General features: G+C 41.4%; 1 protein-coding gene across 1 annotated transcript in view; it reads right to left on the bottom strand.

The window, feature by feature from the left end:
- Positions 1 to 230: 230 nt before the first annotated feature.
- LOC127636372 (zona pellucida-like domain-containing protein 1) overlaps positions 231 to 17,963 on the bottom strand; it is a 32,546-nt gene continuing 14,813 nt past the window's right edge. Inside the window, exon 13 of the mRNA XM_052116821.1 lies at positions 231 to 309. Within this exon, the coding sequence (XP_051972781.1) occupies positions 231 to 309 (79 nt within the window). The remainder of the gene's footprint in view (positions 310 to 17,963) is intronic.

Here is a 17,963-nt window from a genome sequence, read left to right as displayed (position 1 = left end):
AAACCTACAAAATGATTGACAGGTAGAAATTGTCATTGTCAATTGTTCACGGACACATTTTTGCTTGCTCTTTACAGAGTCTAGAGCTGTCACTGAGACTGGTGAGATATCTCACAGCACTTATTTATTCATATATTTTAGGGAGTAGGACATTTTGCGTACCTTTCCATGAAAAAAATCGCTAACAGCACCTTTAAGCTTTGAATACATCTATTCATCCATCCACCATTTCATCTGTCTTTCTGAAGTTCTTCCTGTTGTTGTAGCGCCTCTAGTGGTCGTTTAACCTGAAACTGCAGGGAAATGTACCTGGAGACACATATAACACGTTTTTCAAAGAATGTATATAGAGTCATGTTTTCACTGAGACAATGTTGAATTTTTCACAGTTGTAGTTTGACAATTGGCCCATTTAAGCAACCCGTCAAGGTAAGTCTATGGGATTTTGGGGATATTTTGCAATCCACTATGGAAATCCATTGGTATTTTTCAAGCCAACAAAAAAATTGTGATAATTTGTACCTAGATCTTCTTTGATACAGTGTTGTGTTCCAGATGAACAGGTTGAATGTCTTTTTCTTCCTTCTCATCCGTTGTTTGTTCGTTACTGTATTTGTTGAATAGATGAAGTATTGATGATCTTATATTACCATTGAAATCTATTGTATTAAGCCTAAAAAATTACACACTTTCAAAACCACAAACTCTACATTGTAAATAATTTATCAAGCTCTGCCAGTTTGTAACTAAGAGCACAGAAATCCGATCCACACATAGTATTAATATTTATGGTGTTCCTTATTGCATTACATGTAAGATATGTTCTATAATATGATTATATGATTCCATAAATCAAATCTGAGCCTAGTAACCAACGTTGGGTTGCAATTTTTCTTGTTTACCCATGAAGACATTTCGCACAGATGTCTTCTGATAGGCCAATATTCCTCTGTAAAAGGATCTATTCATGAACGCTTGCTCTTTGTTGGGAGAGCTACATTGTTGTTTGATTGCAATGGCTGATGAAAAGCTCTCACAATAACAGCCTGTCTGAATGTGGGTTTCATTTGTACTGATAATTCTGTTTACTGAGTGCCTCAGTGTGTGTGTGTGTATGTGTGTTGGGGGGGGATACATGAACAAGAATATGTAATATATAAATATATATGCAGTATAATCACCCGAATGTTTATTACTTGTTCTTGTGGTTTCAGAGCATAATAATTCCCGCTCTAAATGCCCACCTCATGTTACCTTGCTGAATCTGTATTATAATGAAGTAAAATAAAAAATGCATTGAATGAACTCAATTATCTGTAGCTCTAGGTCTTCTGAAGAATATGCTAATAAACCTGTTCTTGCTCCTGTGTGTCCAATCACTTCTCTACTAAAAATAAAAATATTATACCAGCCTAAGTTGGTTTGCTGGTCATTGCTGGTTTAACCTGGTCTAGTTGGTCCAGCCTGACCAAGCTGGTGCTCAGTTGGTTAACTGATTTGCCAGCTGGTCGCCCAACCTAAAATACCTGACAAGTGCCTCAAACCCCTTTAAAACCAGCAAACAGACAAGCCTGGCTAGGTAGGGAAGGCAACTTAGACCAGCAGTTAAAACCAGCATCTTAGGCTCTTTTAAACTGTTTTAAAGTAGTTGTTTTTTTTTTTCATTGCGCAATAATTTTTTGGCAGTTCCTTACATTTTGTGACCAGAACCACCCAAAAACCCATAGTGACTCTCTTCTATTCTCTCCATATCCATATTTTTGTCTTTCCCTCTCTCCTAAGATTTATGTTAAGCCTTTAAAATGTTCCCTCTCTGCTAGTTTTCCAGTGAGAGCTATAGCTGTAGGCTGTTTACACCCCAAAAATACACTTCTTTTATCTTTTCAAGGTCCTTCTCCTATTTTTGCTCTTTATTACTCTATCCTGACACAGATAGCAATTCCTTTGGTCACAATTTTCCATTTTTAGACATAATCTATAGCCACCAAGACTTTGTAAATCTGCTATCACTTTGAGTTACATTATTCCTTTCAAACTGATCTCCAATCTTTTTTATTAAAATCTTTTTAGTTCCATGAATCATGTAATCATATAATATTAACAATAATATATCAAATAAACAGGTATCATGTAATTAAGTTTATTAAACGGAGAGTTATGACTCAAAATCTTTATTGGATGAGCTGTGTTCCACACATTCTGTCAGGAAGGATGAGACAAAAGATCCAAGTGCGGAGACAACGATCTGAAATGTATTTAACAACACAGCAATGCTGGTAAAGTTTCAAATGGGAGGGAACCCCGGCACTGACTGCAGGGTGCAGAGTGGAGAAGGATGGTGTGTTCATAGACTTGTGTGTGTAACAGTCGTGTAGGCAGAGTTGCCAATTAGTTTCAATGGAAAGTAGCTAAATCCTGCTCGAAAAGTCGCAAAATGTCGCTAGATTACGTCATACGCAAATTAATATATTCGTGACGTCACTGCGTCTCATTTGCATTTTGCATAGTGTCCGCCCTTTACATGTGTTTGCTTCTCTGTGCTTACTGTACATACTGTAATAACCTATTAATTCCCGATATCTATCAATCACTCACAGAGAAAGTTTGAAATAATGGTAACTTTCTTACCTTTTCTCTCATACAGCGTTCAGCCATAACGAACCACTATGTTCATATTTACAAAAATATATGAGCATGTTTAGAAAAAAATAAGTAAGTCTCTGAATTCAGAGAGTTCAGAAACAGGAATGAACAACCGTCTAAAGATCTCCTGTGATTAAGTACATGAAAGGAATAAAAATAAACGGTCAAATTAAACTCTTCAAATGTGGAGTGGTGGTGGCATAGTGGGATAAAGCACATAACTGGAAATCAGAAGGTTGCTGGTTCGATCCCCACAGTCACCACCATTGTGTCCTTGAGCAAGGCACTTAACTCCAGGTTGCTCCGGGGGGAATTGTCCCTGTAATAACTGCACTGTAAGTCGCTTTGGATAAAAGCGTCTGCCAAATGCATAAATGTAAATGTAAATGTAAAACTAAAGGGGAGAAAACAATACAGATTCGTGATTGGTCATTGACAACGCTGTTTGCATATGTGCGGTTAACTGATTGTGCTGCTCCACCTTCTTGCTTGCTCACCTCTATCTCAGTCAGTCTCCCAGTACAGAGTAGACCCAGAGAGAGGTGTGTCCGGGTAGTCCGGGTAGGAAAGCAAGACCATGCGCTCTCGGGCAGTATTAGCGACTTTATTCTACGGAAATAGCTAAGGTTTGTCGAAAAAGTCACTAGACTTGTCGCTAGTCGCTTTTTTAAATAAAAGTCGCTATGGGGGTCTGAAAAGTCACTAAATTGGCAACACTGTGTGTAGATCCTCGAAGAGTCCAGACAGAGAAGTATGTTCGTTGGCTTGTGTGCTTAGTGTTCGTGTGCAGAGCAGTTCCGGTGCAGAGAGGTATCGCTGAGGAGAACTCAAGAGAAGCATCAAAGTAGGCGAGGCAACAGGCAGGATGGTAACCAATACACAGAACACGTAACAGTGTATACTATGGCAGAGGGAGAGAGTGGTAAGCAACAGGGGCCTGTAGCATAAGCTATACTTACATCATAACTTAGCCTATCATTGTGGCATAAATGGGCACCAAGTCACAATTTAAACACTACTAAATATTTGAGCGTTACACCATTAAATTTAGGTAGGACATAAACCTACATGTGAACTAAATATTTACGGAAGCCTCTGACCAGGAGTAACGGATGGAATAAAAAATAAAATCAGACTCATATGTTATGACACAAGCTCATGTTTTGGTTGACCGGCTTCTGTCCTTTCGACATACATGATGTTGGCATTTACACTCATGTAAGGAAAAACATGTAAGAAATTACTTCTTCAGCATGAAGCCGATCTTACGATGCACTTTCCTGTGTACTCTGCCCGATGTCGAGTTTCATCATATACAAAATAGATATTAAAATGAATAAATGTCTATTTTTCCAGCCTGTTGTATTAGTATTTATTTATGCATTGTCCCTTATTTATTTTAGATACAGTTATTGAATACTGTTATTTACAAAAGCTTAATATATAATTAATGCAATCTTGTTTTATAACGTATGGTATTTCAATGGAGATATATTTTATTACAGCTGACAGTTATGAGCAAACAAGGTTTGAACAAGATCAAACTGAAATGCACAGATTTTTAACACTTCTGTGTACAAATTTCAAGGCTGCATATTGGATAAATTCAGGTAAACCTCATATTACGTGACTATGCATCACTTTACGGAGAGCATACAAACTTTTAGTTAAGTCTTTCCTTAAGAACAGGTGCTGCAACCAAATTAAGCACTGACTTAGTTACAAACTAACTAGTAGTTACTATGCCCATTAGTGTGAACTATACATCTCAACTTAAGTGAACCCTTACCAGGGGTGTAAAGTAAAGAATTACAAATACTCGTTACTGTAATTAACTACTTTTTCCCAAGAATTGTACTTTTTTAAGTAGTTTAAAAAAATATATACTTTTGAGTATATCTTAAGTGCTGTAACTGTACTTTTGCTGCGTTATTTTCCTAAAAGACTTGAAGGGCAGCTGCAGATCTGGTGCCAACTGTGGAGGATGTGGAGAATGCCTCAAGCAAAGTTCAACACCTGAACATCTCTGCCGCAACTGGAAGGGCTTTTTGCAATGAAAAAGGCCAATTGCATGATCGTGTCATGTGAGTTTAACTTGCTCAAGCCAGATATCAGCATTAATCCTGCCTCTAATTTGAAGAAACATATCGAGGTAAATTTCATATTTCTGCTTACTGGATTCTGTGTCTATAATGTAGCGTGTAATTTAACTCTCTATCACTGAGATTATTGGGCTGCTGTGAGAGATTAATGCAATGTTATCAATAAGACTGGGCAATAAAATGATCTAGATGTTTATCAGAAAAAATAGAGATGTCGTCAATTAAACTTTTCAGTAGTTTTCTATATTAAGCCTATGTTTTACATCTAGAACATCTCATTACATCGATCATGATAGCAAGAGCTCCACTGGTTGGTTTATCTAGATGAAATATAAAAGATTGACTTTTTATTTCCTGATGTCTGTAGTTGCGTGCTGTTTGATTGACAGGTGGCTAATACTTGTGCTAATGCGGGTAAATTATCAAATACACTTTATAATTCCGCCAATGCTGTCTTGGTGAGGCATTGATGTAAACGCAGTAATTTATGTCTACAGTGAATTTAAACACAGGGACAAAAAGAGTGGAATCAAAATTCCACTAATAGTAGGGAACTAATGACTATCAGGTGCCCAGCAAGCTGGAATGATCAGCATTTCCATGGAACCCATCAAGGCTTCCATGGCAATGCTGAATATGCAAGAAGGTGACACCTGTACCCAACAGAGAAAACATGTAATGACAAACTGGAACAAACCAGCGGACTCACCGAGACGTGACTTCTATATTATTACGCCAAGTTGCTACGTAGTTTGGCAAACATAAACAGCGTACAGTAAAGATGATTAACTATATTACTGGTAATAATTGTTCATTCTAGTCATATATATTAATAAATGTAACTATGTTTACAAGATTGGTGGCTTTTATTGGTGCTGCCAGCTTTTTTTTTTTTTTTAAAGCAACGAACCACTCGAGACAATGCATTACAGTTATTTTACAATGGTTAAAGGAATAGTTCACCCAATAATTAAAGTTCTGTCATCATTTAAATGCAGTATACTGTGACCTGCAACAGGAATTTCCACTGCAGCTTTATGCCAGTTACTTTTGAAGCAATTAAAACTAAAGTATGATGCAAGATTTTGCCAACAGTGTTACATTTGTTTTTACACTTTCCTCTTGTATTTACTTCTCTTATTTCTGTACAAATCTAACCCATTGCCTCAAGGAGGAACAAAAGTATATACTTGAAATTCTGGGAAATAGTTGCAATTAAGCTCTACCTGTGCTAAATTCTGAGCATTGCAATCATTTATGAGTAAGCCTGTAAATTTAGCAGAATGTGTGCTGGGTAATACACTTTAAAGCAAATTTTCATCCATGAAAACACAATTAACTTACCAGAGACCTTCACCACAAAACTGCAAGGAAACACCAATTAGTAGGTGTGTTTTAAAGTTCAGTTTATAACATGTGGAATATTTCTTGAAGCTCTGTCACAGCAATTAGTTTGAAGGTAAAGGTCAGTCACAAGCTGATTTCACCTGCACCTTGCCAAGATCAGGTTGTCCCACTAAATTGAATCTCCAAGTTGAAGAATGTAACTAGACAGGTTATGAGGTCATTTCCGAACCTGATGAAGCTGCTGGCATTTATAGAAGAACATGCTCTTGATCTGAATGGAACGAAATTTCCAAAATAAAATTCCAATAATGGAAAGAAAAGAGCAACACAAGAGAGGTGACTATTTATAAGAAATGGAGTGGTGACGTTGTTTAAATCGGCACAAGTGTTAGTAAACATGATGGCAAAGTTTCCAATCAGGAAGATTTACTACTGTATGTTGGAAACTACTTTCTAGTTTGTCAAAAGTGAGTTAAAGTCAGCCACATAAGGGTGTTTATTCAACTATCATCACCTGATAAATCGCTTTTTAGCTAATTTATTTTTATAATAGATTCTTTAAACATTTAAATAAAAACCAACACCTGGGTCATAAAATGGGCAGTATTTTATTAAATTAACAACTCTGAGAAATGAGCAGACTGCTTATGATAGGAAAACTCTCAATGCTCACTGCGATTATAAAGTGCAATATATTGTGACATTCACTCACTGAACACTTTAATGGGTACACCTACTTATTAATTCTAGTATCTAATCAGCCAATCGTGTGGCAGCAGTGCAATGCAGATGCGGGTCAGCAGCTTCAGTTGATGTTCACAACAACCATAAGTATGGGAAAAATCTGATTCAGTGATATCGACCGTGGCATGATTCTTGGTGCCAGACAGGCTGGTTTGAGTATTTCTGTAACTGCTGAACTCCTAGGATTCTCATGCAAAATAGTCTCTAGGGTTTACTCAGTTGGTGCCAAAAACTAAAAAATGTCATCCAGTCAGTGGCAGTTCTTTGGATGGAAATGCCTTTTTGATGAGAGAGTTCAACAGAGAATGGCCAGACTGGTTCGAGCTGACAGAAAGGCTATGGTAACTCAGATAACCACTCAGTTGGAGTGAGCAGAATATCATCTCAGAATGCACAACATGTCGAACCTTGAGGCAGATGGTCTACAACAGCAGAAGACCACGTCAGGCACTTTATCAGGACTATAGTGTTCCTAATAAAGTGCTCAGTGAGTGTATATGGCAAAGCAACATTAGGGTGCATTACCTTTAAAAACTATTGTCACTTGCAGTTCATAATCACTTACAGTATGCATAAAATGTGGCTTAATATAGCTGATTATTTCATTTTCCTGTTTATTTCTAAATTTCACACTTAGGAAATGTAGAGGATAAGTGGAATATAAGTCTAAGTACCCTGCTGTTTTCCAGAGATCATGATGAATAGTGCAACTTAGTCATTTCCTGTTTTTCCCATCCTTAAACTGTAATTAAAATAATGAAATTAATCTACATTTAATGGCTGTGGCTAGCCGCTCTCTAATTCTGCATTTTCCAACTTGCACAGAGGTCTTCTGAGAGTGAATTGACTTCGGGTGGCTCCAGATGGAAATGCCATTATGCACTGAAATTAGATTTATTCCGTTTGGTCCACTCAGTGCCCATTCAACCAGCTATCCCCTGCAGGCCATGTCAGAGCTGTGAATGAGGGGGTTTTAGGACTTCAGGAGAGGAGTGCACAACCACAGCAATTAGAGAGAAAGAGAGATAAAGACAGGGAAAAGCACAGCTGGGTCTAAGGAGATGCAAGGGGGGATTGACCCCCAAGATTCAGCATGATCACACAGACATGAGTCTTCCGAAAGTTCATGTACCCTGAAACTGATCAGACATTTCTGCATCAATTCAAGTGTGATCACTTTTCCCTTTTGCCCTTGGAGGCACAGGTTCTGGTCCCAGGGATAACAAGAAGCAATTGTGTTCACATAAATGATGGCGGTTAGTTTTAGGCTTGAAGTTTTGTATAGGGCATATGGTTAATAAAATATACATCCCTGTTGACTGTATTACACATTGGACATTGGTGTCACTCTGTGGACATTCCACCCAGAAACTGAAGCTCACACATGCCCATATGTTCAACAACACTTCCAGCTTCGGCCACTGAGGGCAGTAATTTGACATTTGGTAACCAGTGACCAATTTCAGCAGCAAAACATTCGAACTACTGTCACCAAATTCAGAGGACAATCAATGTGGTCACTTGCCTTATCTTTCCAGTGCTGGGCTGTTACTACATCTTATATTTATTGATCGTGTAGCAATTTATAAAAACATGCTTTGAACACTGCTGTGACGAAATCTGAAACATGTTTCCATGTCAACGTTATGTAGCTGGCTACCACAGATGAGGTTTGTCATCTGTGGTAGCCCCCCCCCCCCCTAGTAAAAATATTGACAGGGCAAGTAAAAATCTGAACTACTTGCCCAGTCATGCCAGCAGACAAAATTCTTATTGTTGAGCCTTGCACAAGCATGATTTATTATTGTTTTTAATCTAATTAATTCATTTAAAGCCTTAAAATAACCAAGCTGATTTATGCCCAACAATTCGCTTGAGAGCCACATCTTAAATTTTATTGTGCTGATTTATTCCATGGCTCTTTTAAACGACATCTCTCTGTGGGAGAGAGGGCGAGATGATGGGGGGGGTGTTGAGGTTGGGTGTGAAGCTCTCTTGTTTGTCACGTAATGTTCACCATTCTAGCAGGTGGACAAGTCACAGGCTGCTTAATTTGCTCCACGTTCATAATTTACTTACTCTGCGTTTCAAAATCAGCCGAGACAGGGTGATGCTGCTATTCTCGCCATCCCTCTCATGATCAAGGTTTGGTGATATCAGTGCTCAATGTGAACCATACGTTTGAGTCACAAGCTGTGGATAAGGTAACATCTAGAGGGGCAATGATGATAGACCCAGGCATGATTGTAACGTGAAGAGTTCCGCTAGATACTAGCACTTTCATGTAAATTCAAATATAGTATGTGACAAAGGGGTCTGTGGTATCATGTTTATGATGTGGTACTATTTTATGTTTAGCTAAGTAAATAGTTTTAGTGCCTAGTATACAGTATATTTGGGAATTGGGATTTTGGGAAGCAGCCAGAAAGAGAAGGAGAGAGTTTCTTCGGGTCTTAAATAAATATCTCCTCTGTAAAATCTCAATGTGAACAGATCTTGGGATAAACTTTTGATTGCTAGTCTCCATGGGAGCTAATATCCCTCAAATTCATGTGCAGATATATTCTGCATTTCCACTATAACAAGAAGGAAACCTGACGGTGCTAAATGTATTCTTATTTTACAAGCGAAATTGAAAAATCTGGCTTGAAATATTTTTCAAATGTAATCTTAGCTGCAAGCAATGAAAGCACACAGGGAAATTGCCAAACACAGGATTTTTATTCTAAGTATGACACAGCTATTGCAGGCTTTCTCAGTGTTGTTGTCTTTTGTGTTGATAAGCACTACATTTTACTGTGGCTCTCTTGTCATTGCCATCACCCCCTCTACTCTTGCCTTGCCCGTCACCCTGAGGGTGTTGAGTTTAGTCTGGCAGTGTGGTGAATCTGCATACTGGAGCTCTAGGGTTGATATACTCTTTCTTTCTGTCTCTCTGCTGCTCTGTAATTTTTCCTCCTCCTGTCTATCTGTATTTTCTTTTGCTCTCTTACTTTTTACCACAGCAAGTCAGTGAGGAATAATTCAGTGCTCTCTCTCTTTTTATATATCTATATATACTCTGGTGGTTCCTCCTGAGAGGGTAGCGATGCACTTCAGCATCCATCAAAAAGCCACAAACATTACTCAGCATTTCTTAAATAGTGGTGAAAATAAATATTTCTATGAATTCGATTTGGAATTAGAGTTTTTTTCCCTCAAATGAAATACTTTTTCTTAAGTCAACTTAATATTCATGGCTCTGTGTTGCTTTCAAAATATTTTTCTGTTTGTTTGAGCATACGACCAGCCCAACATAGCAACACTGACTGAACCAATGGAAATAGACTGGAGCGAGACTATAGTTTTTTGTCCAATGGCAGATGGGAGGGAACTATTCGAGAAACCTTTTTGAAAACAGTCATTATTTTTGCAGTTTAGTTTGCCGCAAAAATTACACACTTCATCTTAAAAATCGATACAGTATATGTGCTTGTATTTTCTTTACACAGTTATAAACCTAATCTCACAGTGAAATCAGAAAGAGTAGGTCAACATTTCTTTAGCAAAAATCAGTATATGCTTACCGAAATTTAAAACACTGCCCCCAGTGGCCAAATCGGTAAGTGTTGTAGGACCGTGTGAGCTCCATCTATGGCCAGGAGAGGACGATAAAACCTAGTTATGAAGTGAGATCCTTTCAGCTCCCAATTGAAACCCAAACCTAAACCTAACAATAAGTGGAGTAAAATGAATTGTTAGGTGGGAAAGTGCAACCTCCAAATCACTCTCGTCACTGATTAAGAAAATGCGATTACTTCCTGGTTTCAATGCTTATATAAACCCAGAATGCTCACACAGCTGGCAATGTGCTGCCAGTTGAGCCACGTGAGAAGGTAAACACATTGAAAACAAAACAAACATGTCTGGTGGTCAGCATACTGTCGCCGATACTAGGGTAACGGAACTTTTGGAAACAGTATGCCAACTCTTTTGTGATCATGTTGACTGTTATATCATGTTAACCATAGTTTATGCCAACTACCATAGTTTCTACAGTTCTACAGTTTTACTACTGCACGAAAGTACCATCATATTACCATTACCATTTTTGGACATGGTAGCTTTGTAATAAAATAGTTTTTGGACATGTAGCATGGTAATATCATTGTTTTCTCTGAAGAACTTTGGGCTATCGTGACAACACCATGGTAAATGAATGATAATCATTAGATACCTTAGTATATAACAAAATTCCATGGTATTTTGTTCTTATACTATTACTGTACCTTGGTACTGCCAACATACTTTTTTTTAAGGGAGTACGACTGTGGAAGCTTGGTATATGCAACTACTTTCATCAACAACAAAAAAGAGATCTCATATTGTTAGCTATGACTATATAACTGAAACAGTAATTTAAGTCACCATGGTATTTTGTCGAACACTATGGTTACCAAGGCTATACTATATGTGTATGTTGGTGTGAGCTGTATGTGCCTTCAAATGCATCAGTTGCTTTTTGAAAAGCAACATTCAACCTCTTTCAAACCCAATAGCACCACAGACATTTCGTTTTAACTTTGGTCCCCTCTGCTCTACACCTCCACGTATGGATACTCCAGTAAATTACCAATTAACAGTGTTATGCCAGACCCACTATCACATAGCACACACCAGGGGCTTGTCAAAAGTAAATGACTTTATGTCCGCAGTAGACGCTGATTAATGAGCTAGGGAGAAAGCTTGAGGCTCTTCAGTTGAGTATTTCTGTAAATGGCAGCTTCGAGAGCCTGGAAGTTATGCACTGATGCAACACAGGTAACAGAGCAAGCAGGTGTTTATTAAAGCCAGAGTCATTCACAGTCAATTACCCTTTCACTCAGAACAGTAGGGGACTGTTCACTGAGAGCCCTGCCACCAAACACACACATAAACCACTTGCACATACACACAAAAGTGATCTTGCACAGTCATACAGTATGATAAAAAAAAAAAAAAAGAAACACACAAACTTAAAGGAACCTAGTTATAGACAATAGTTCTGTCATAAATGAATCCCTCATGGAACACAAAAGGATACATTTTGAAGTAAGTACTGGTCACTCTTTGTTGTGCAATTACAATGAAAGGGAACTATGGCTTTTAAGCTTAAAAAAGTGCACAGTGAAAATGGTCCATATGACTTGTGAGCTATATTTCAAGTCTGTGGAAGTCATACAACAGCTTTGCATGAAGAATAGACGACAATTTAAGTAATTATTCACCAAAAACCTAATTGAGTCACTGTGTGAAAATGTATCATTTTGTGTTTCTCAGAAGAAAGAAACATGAACAACACGAGGGTAAGAAAACAGAATATACATTTTTGGGTGAACTATTCATTCATAGTGTATTGCCACATATGCACACACATAAATATACAAGTTTTTGACAAGACTGCTAAAATGAAATATAAAAGACAAATAATGCCATTCATCTCCAAATGTGTCTGCACTCTGTGCTTGATTTCTGATATGATTCTGTCAGCTGCCTCTGATTTTATGGGATTAATGGAACATTAAAATCCCTCATCCTCAGAAGCTGGATAAAAAATTAAAATAAAAACAGTCAAGACTGGTTCATATAAAGCAGGGGTGTAAAACTCAGCTCCTGGAGGGCCACAGTTCTGCAGAGTTTAGTTCCAACCCTACTCCAACACACCTGCCATATCGTTTTCTAGAAATCCTGACGTCCTTGATTAGCTGGTTCAGGAGTGTTTAATTAGTGTTGGAGCTAAACTCTGCAGAACATTGTTCCTCCAGGAGCTGAGTTTGACAGCTCTGCTGTAAAGCATTACCACCAGCAGCATAATGATCTAACACCAGCACTGCTGTGAGATTATTTTATTTAAAAAAACAAAAAACATTTATGCAGCTAGCCTATACATTAGCCTGTTACAGAGGTTTTTATATGCATACTACAGTGTAATAACACATCTGTTTGTGGTTTTTTTATAATCTACAGTTCAACTTCTTACAGTTTAGCACCATGCAGCACCATTTCTACAGGACATTTTGTTTGTTCTTCTTTAAAGGCATAGTTCAACAGAAAATTTTGACTTTCTTTCCTTATTCCATGTTACCCAAAAGGATACATTTTGAAGAATTTTGATATGTTCTTCTTGGGCTATCAAGCTCCAAAAAGGACACAAAAGCATCATAAAAATAGTCCATACGACTTGTGTGTTACATTCTAAGTCTTCTGAATCCATGAAATTGAATTAATTATTCACTGAAAATCTTGCCCTCCACCACAGCTCTCAAATCTCATTCACCATCCATCCATCCATCCATCTTCAACCGCTTATCCGAAGTCGGGTCGCGGGGGCAGCTGCTCCAGCAGGGGGCCCCAAACTTCCCTATCCCGAGCCACATTAACCAGCTCTGACTGGGCTGACCCGGACGTTCCCGGGCCAGTGTGGAGATGTAATCTCTCCACCTAGTCCTGGGTCTTCCCGAGGCCTCCTCCCAGCTGGACGTGCCTGAAACACCTCCCTAGGGAGGCGGCCAGGGGCATCCTTACCAGATGCCCAAACCACCTCAACTGACTCCTTTCAACGCAAAGGAGCAGCGGCTCTACTCCGAAGCTCCTCACGGATGACTGAGCTCCTCACCCTATCTCTAAGGGAGAAGCCCGCCACCCTTCTGAGGAAGCCCATTTCGGCCGCTTGTACTCGCTGACCTAGTTCTTTCGGTCATGACCCAACCTTCATGACCATAGGTGAGGGTAGGAACGAAAATTGACCGGTAGATCGAGAGCTTTGCCTTTCGGCTCAGCTCTCTTTTCGTGACAACGGTGCGATAGAGCGAGTGCAATACCGCCCCTGCTGCCCCGATTCTCCGGCCAACCTCCCGCTCCATTGTCCCCTCACTCGTGAACAAGACCCGAGGTACTTGAACTCCTTCACTTGGGGCAAAACCTCATTCCCTACCTGGAGTACGCACTCCATCGGTTTCCTGCTGAGAACCATGGCCTCAGATTTAGAGGTGCTAATCCTCATCCCAGCTGCTTCACACTCGACTGCCAGCTGATCCAGTGAGAGCTGAAGGTCACGGACCGATGATGACATGAAGACAACATCATCTGCAAAAAGCAGCGATGAGATCCCCAGCCCACCGAACCGCACACCTTCCCCACCCCGACTACGCCTCGATATCCTGTCCATGAATATCACAAACAGGATTGGTGACAAAGCGCAGCCTTGGCGGAGACCAACCCCACATGGAATGAACTTCGACTTTGTGCCGAGGACCCGGACACAGCCCTCGCTTTGGACGTACAGGGATTGGATCAGCCCTAAGAAGGGACCCCCCACCCCGTACTCACGCAGCACCTCCCACAGTCTCTCCGGGGACCCGGTCATACGCCTTCTCCAGATCCACAAAACACATGTAGACCGGATGGGCATACTCCCAGGCCCCCTCCAGGATCCTTGCGAGAGTAAAGATCTGGTCCGTCGTTCCACCGACCAGGACCGAAAACCGCATTGTTCCTTCTTCAATCTGAGGTTCGACAATCGGCCGAACCCTCCTCTCCAGCACCTTGGAGTAAACTTTACCAGGGAGGCTGAGAAGTGTGATACCCCTGTAGTTGGCACACACTCTCTGATCCCCTTTTGAAGAGGGAACCACCACCCCGTTCTGCCACTCCTTAGGTACTGTCCCAGATTTCCACGCAATGTTGAAGAGGCGTGTCATCCATGACACCCCCTCCACATCCAGAGCTTTCAGCATTTCTGGTCGGATCTCATCAATTCCGGGGCTTTGCCACTCGCGGAGTTGTTTGACTACCTCAGTGACCTCCCCAGGGAAATAGAATCTGATCCCCATCATCCTCCGGCTCTGCCTCTACCATAGAGGGCGTGTTGGGATTTAGGAGTTCTTCAAAGTGTTCCTTCCACGCCCAATAACCTCCTCGGTTGAGGTCAACAGCGTCCCATCTTTGCTGTATACAGCTTGAATGGTTCCCGTTTCCCCTCCTAAGGTGGCGGACAGTTTTCCAGAAGCACTTTGGTGCGGACCGAAAGTCCTTCTCCATGGCTTCTCCGAACTTTTCCCACACCCACTGCTTTGCCTCCCTCACGGCCGAGGCCGCAGCACTTCGGGCCCTTCGGTACCTTGCAACTGCCTCCGGAGACCTCCGGGACAACAAATCCCGGAAGGCCTCTTTCTTCAGTCGGACGGCTTCCCTGACCACCAGTGTCCACCACGGTGTTCGAGGGTTACCACCCCTTGCGGCACCTAAAACCTTGAGGCCGCAGCTCTCCACTGCGGCTCGGCAATGGAAGCTTTGAACATTGCCCACTCGGTTCAATGTCCCCAACCTCCGCAGGGATGCCTGAAAAGCTCCGCCGGAGGTGTGAGTTGAAGATCTCACGGACAGGGACCTCCTCCAAACGTTCCCAGTTCACCCAGCACTACTCGCTTGGGCTTCCCAGGTCTGTCCAGAGTCTTTCCCCACCCCTGACCCAACTCACCACCAGATGGTGATCGGTTGACAGCTCTGCCCCTCTCTTTACCCGAGTGTCCAAAACATATGGCCTCAGATCCGACTGACACGATTACAAAATCGATCATCGACCTTCGGCCTAGGGTGCTCTGGTACCACGTACACTTATGAGCATCCTTATGTTCGAACATGGTGTTTGTTATAGATAATCCATGACTAGCACAGAAATCTAATAACAAACATCCACTTGAGTTCAGATCAGGGAGGCCGTTCCTCCCAATCACGCCTTTCCAGGTGTCCCTGTCATTTCCCACGTGTGCGTTGAAGTCACCCAGCATCACTATGGAGTCCCCTACTGGGGCCCTATTCAGGACTCCATTCAGGGTCTCCAAGAAGGCCGAATACTCTGAACTGCTGTTCGGTGCATATGCACAGACAACAGTCAGAGTTTTCCCCACAACCCGTAGAGCGTAGGGAGGCGACCCTCTCATCCACCGGGTAAACTCCAACGTAGTGGCGCTCAGCCGGGGACTTCGTGAGTATCCCCACACCGCCCGTCGCCTCACACCCTGGGAAACTCCAGAGAAGAATAGAGTCCATCCCCTATCCAGGAGTACGGATCCAGAGCCAAAACTGTAGCGTCGATGTAAGCCCCACCAGATCCAACTGGTAACGCTCCACCTCCCTCACTAGTTCCGGCTCCTTCCCCCAGTGAGGTGACATTCCACGTCCCCAGAGCAAGCCTTTGCTGCCCGGTCTGGTCCGTCGAGGCCCACGGCCTTCACTGCCGCCCATATGGCAGCGCACCGACTCCTGCGGTTCCTCCAATGGGTGGTGGGCCCAAGGGATGTAGAGGGGGTTCCACGTTGCTTCTTCGGGCTGTGCCCGGCCGGGCTCCGTGACAAACCCGGCCACCAGGCGCTCGCCGACGAGCCCTCCATCTGGGCCTGGCTCCAGACAGGGGCCCCGGGCTTCCTCCGGGCAGGGTAACTCCTCCTCTTGCCGTTTTTTCCATGAGTCGTTTTTGAACCATTCTTAGTCTGGCCCCTCACCTGAGACCACTTTGCCTTGGGAGACCCTACCAGGAGCACATGGCTCCAGACAACACAACCCTCAGGATCATAAGGGCACACAAACCTCTCCACCACGATAAGGTGCTGGTTCCCGGAGAGGCTCATTCACAATTATCCTAATTCAGATATTTCAAGTTGCGATCTGTTAATATTGACGTCAAGTTTTAATATGCACAAACAGAATAGAGAACGTCTTAGGGATGTTTTTTTTAGTCCATCTGTGCTGGGTTTGTAATTTTTTTTAATTGTTTTTCTATGTAAACATGCATGGCGTCTTACTGGTTTTCAGTGTTTCGTACAGGAGTGCCGTGTCAAGTTAAAAGACACCTGCATTCTGCTCTATTCATTGCACATGCGTAGCATTATATCGCAAGAATGTGTTTTGTCTGATTTGACCCATATGTATGTGGAATAACTTGAGGGTGAGTAAATGATGAATTATTTTTGTTAGAACTATTTCTTTAACTGCAGAGATAAGTCTTTAAACAGTGCAAAAGCAGCAAGTATTTGTCCAGGCATGCTGTGGGTTCCTCTTCCTCATCAGACACAGTGAGTGTTTATTAAAAAAAATAAAAAATCTTATCAGAGTAAGAAAGGAGATAGTATGTAGCTTATGTTGTTTATGACTCATTGCCCCACCAAGGCCAAGCATGATTCAGCTCTCTTCCTCTCCTGCCCTTTTCTGTCTCCCTATCACTTTCTCTCTTTGTCTTTGTCTTTCTCTCTCACCCACTCTTATTTACACAAAGTTGGTCTTTCTATGCCAAAGAGGGACATGTCTGCCCTCTACTGTTGACTTATCAGAACTACAGACACATTGATATTTCTGCCTCACCTTTGGTTCATCAAGGGCGTTTGGAAAAAGAAAACCTGAACCAAAACTGAAACAAACCAGAAAAACAAATAGATCTGATATCTCTCAGTCCAATCTTCCAACCTATTGACAATAGTATCTGACTGAGCCATCCCATTCAACTTTGGTCAGTACAAAATACAGGCACAAACAAATACAAAAACAGATCTAAAATATTCCTGTCTGACAAGGGAAGAAACAAAACCATGTTACTTGTGATTTGAATCTGGGAATGTTTTACAGAGAGAAAGAGAGCGAGAGAGAGAGAGAGAGAGAGAGAGAGAGTGTTTTGTTCCTTGCTGTATGGAGGCCACATTGCTCTCTCTGAAGCAGAACAGAAGTAATCACAATGAGCTTTCTGCTCATAGAGCTTTGCTCTATCTCAACACCATTTCGAATTCTCTTTTTCTCTGTCTCTCTGAGTTTTTCAATCATGCCCTAGAATGAAGTCTCTCCTTTCACGAGACGCTGACCACACTGATGAGCTCTGATAGAAGAGATCCCCCCTTGAGCTGAACCCAGAATTATACCATCATGTCCACTGCACCAAAGGAGACCATAAATCAATGTCTAAGGAAAATGATTACAGTTCAATTATCGGGTTCGGTGACAAGTGTAATATTCATCAAAATATATCGACTGGACACAAACTAATAAATCAACCGGAAAAGGTGTTGAAACAGCAGTTCAGTTTCATAGGTAGCGAGAGTGCTGTTGTTGGAAATGTCAGCG

This window comes from Xyrauchen texanus, chromosome 44, assembly GCF_025860055.1.
Source record: "Xyrauchen texanus isolate HMW12.3.18 chromosome 44, RBS_HiC_50CHRs, whole genome shotgun sequence".
NCBI lineage: Eukaryota > Metazoa > Chordata > Actinopteri > Cypriniformes > Catostomidae > Xyrauchen > Xyrauchen texanus.
The sequence above is the reverse complement of the archived record's forward strand: the minus strand, read 5'-3'. Positions and strand labels throughout refer to the sequence as shown.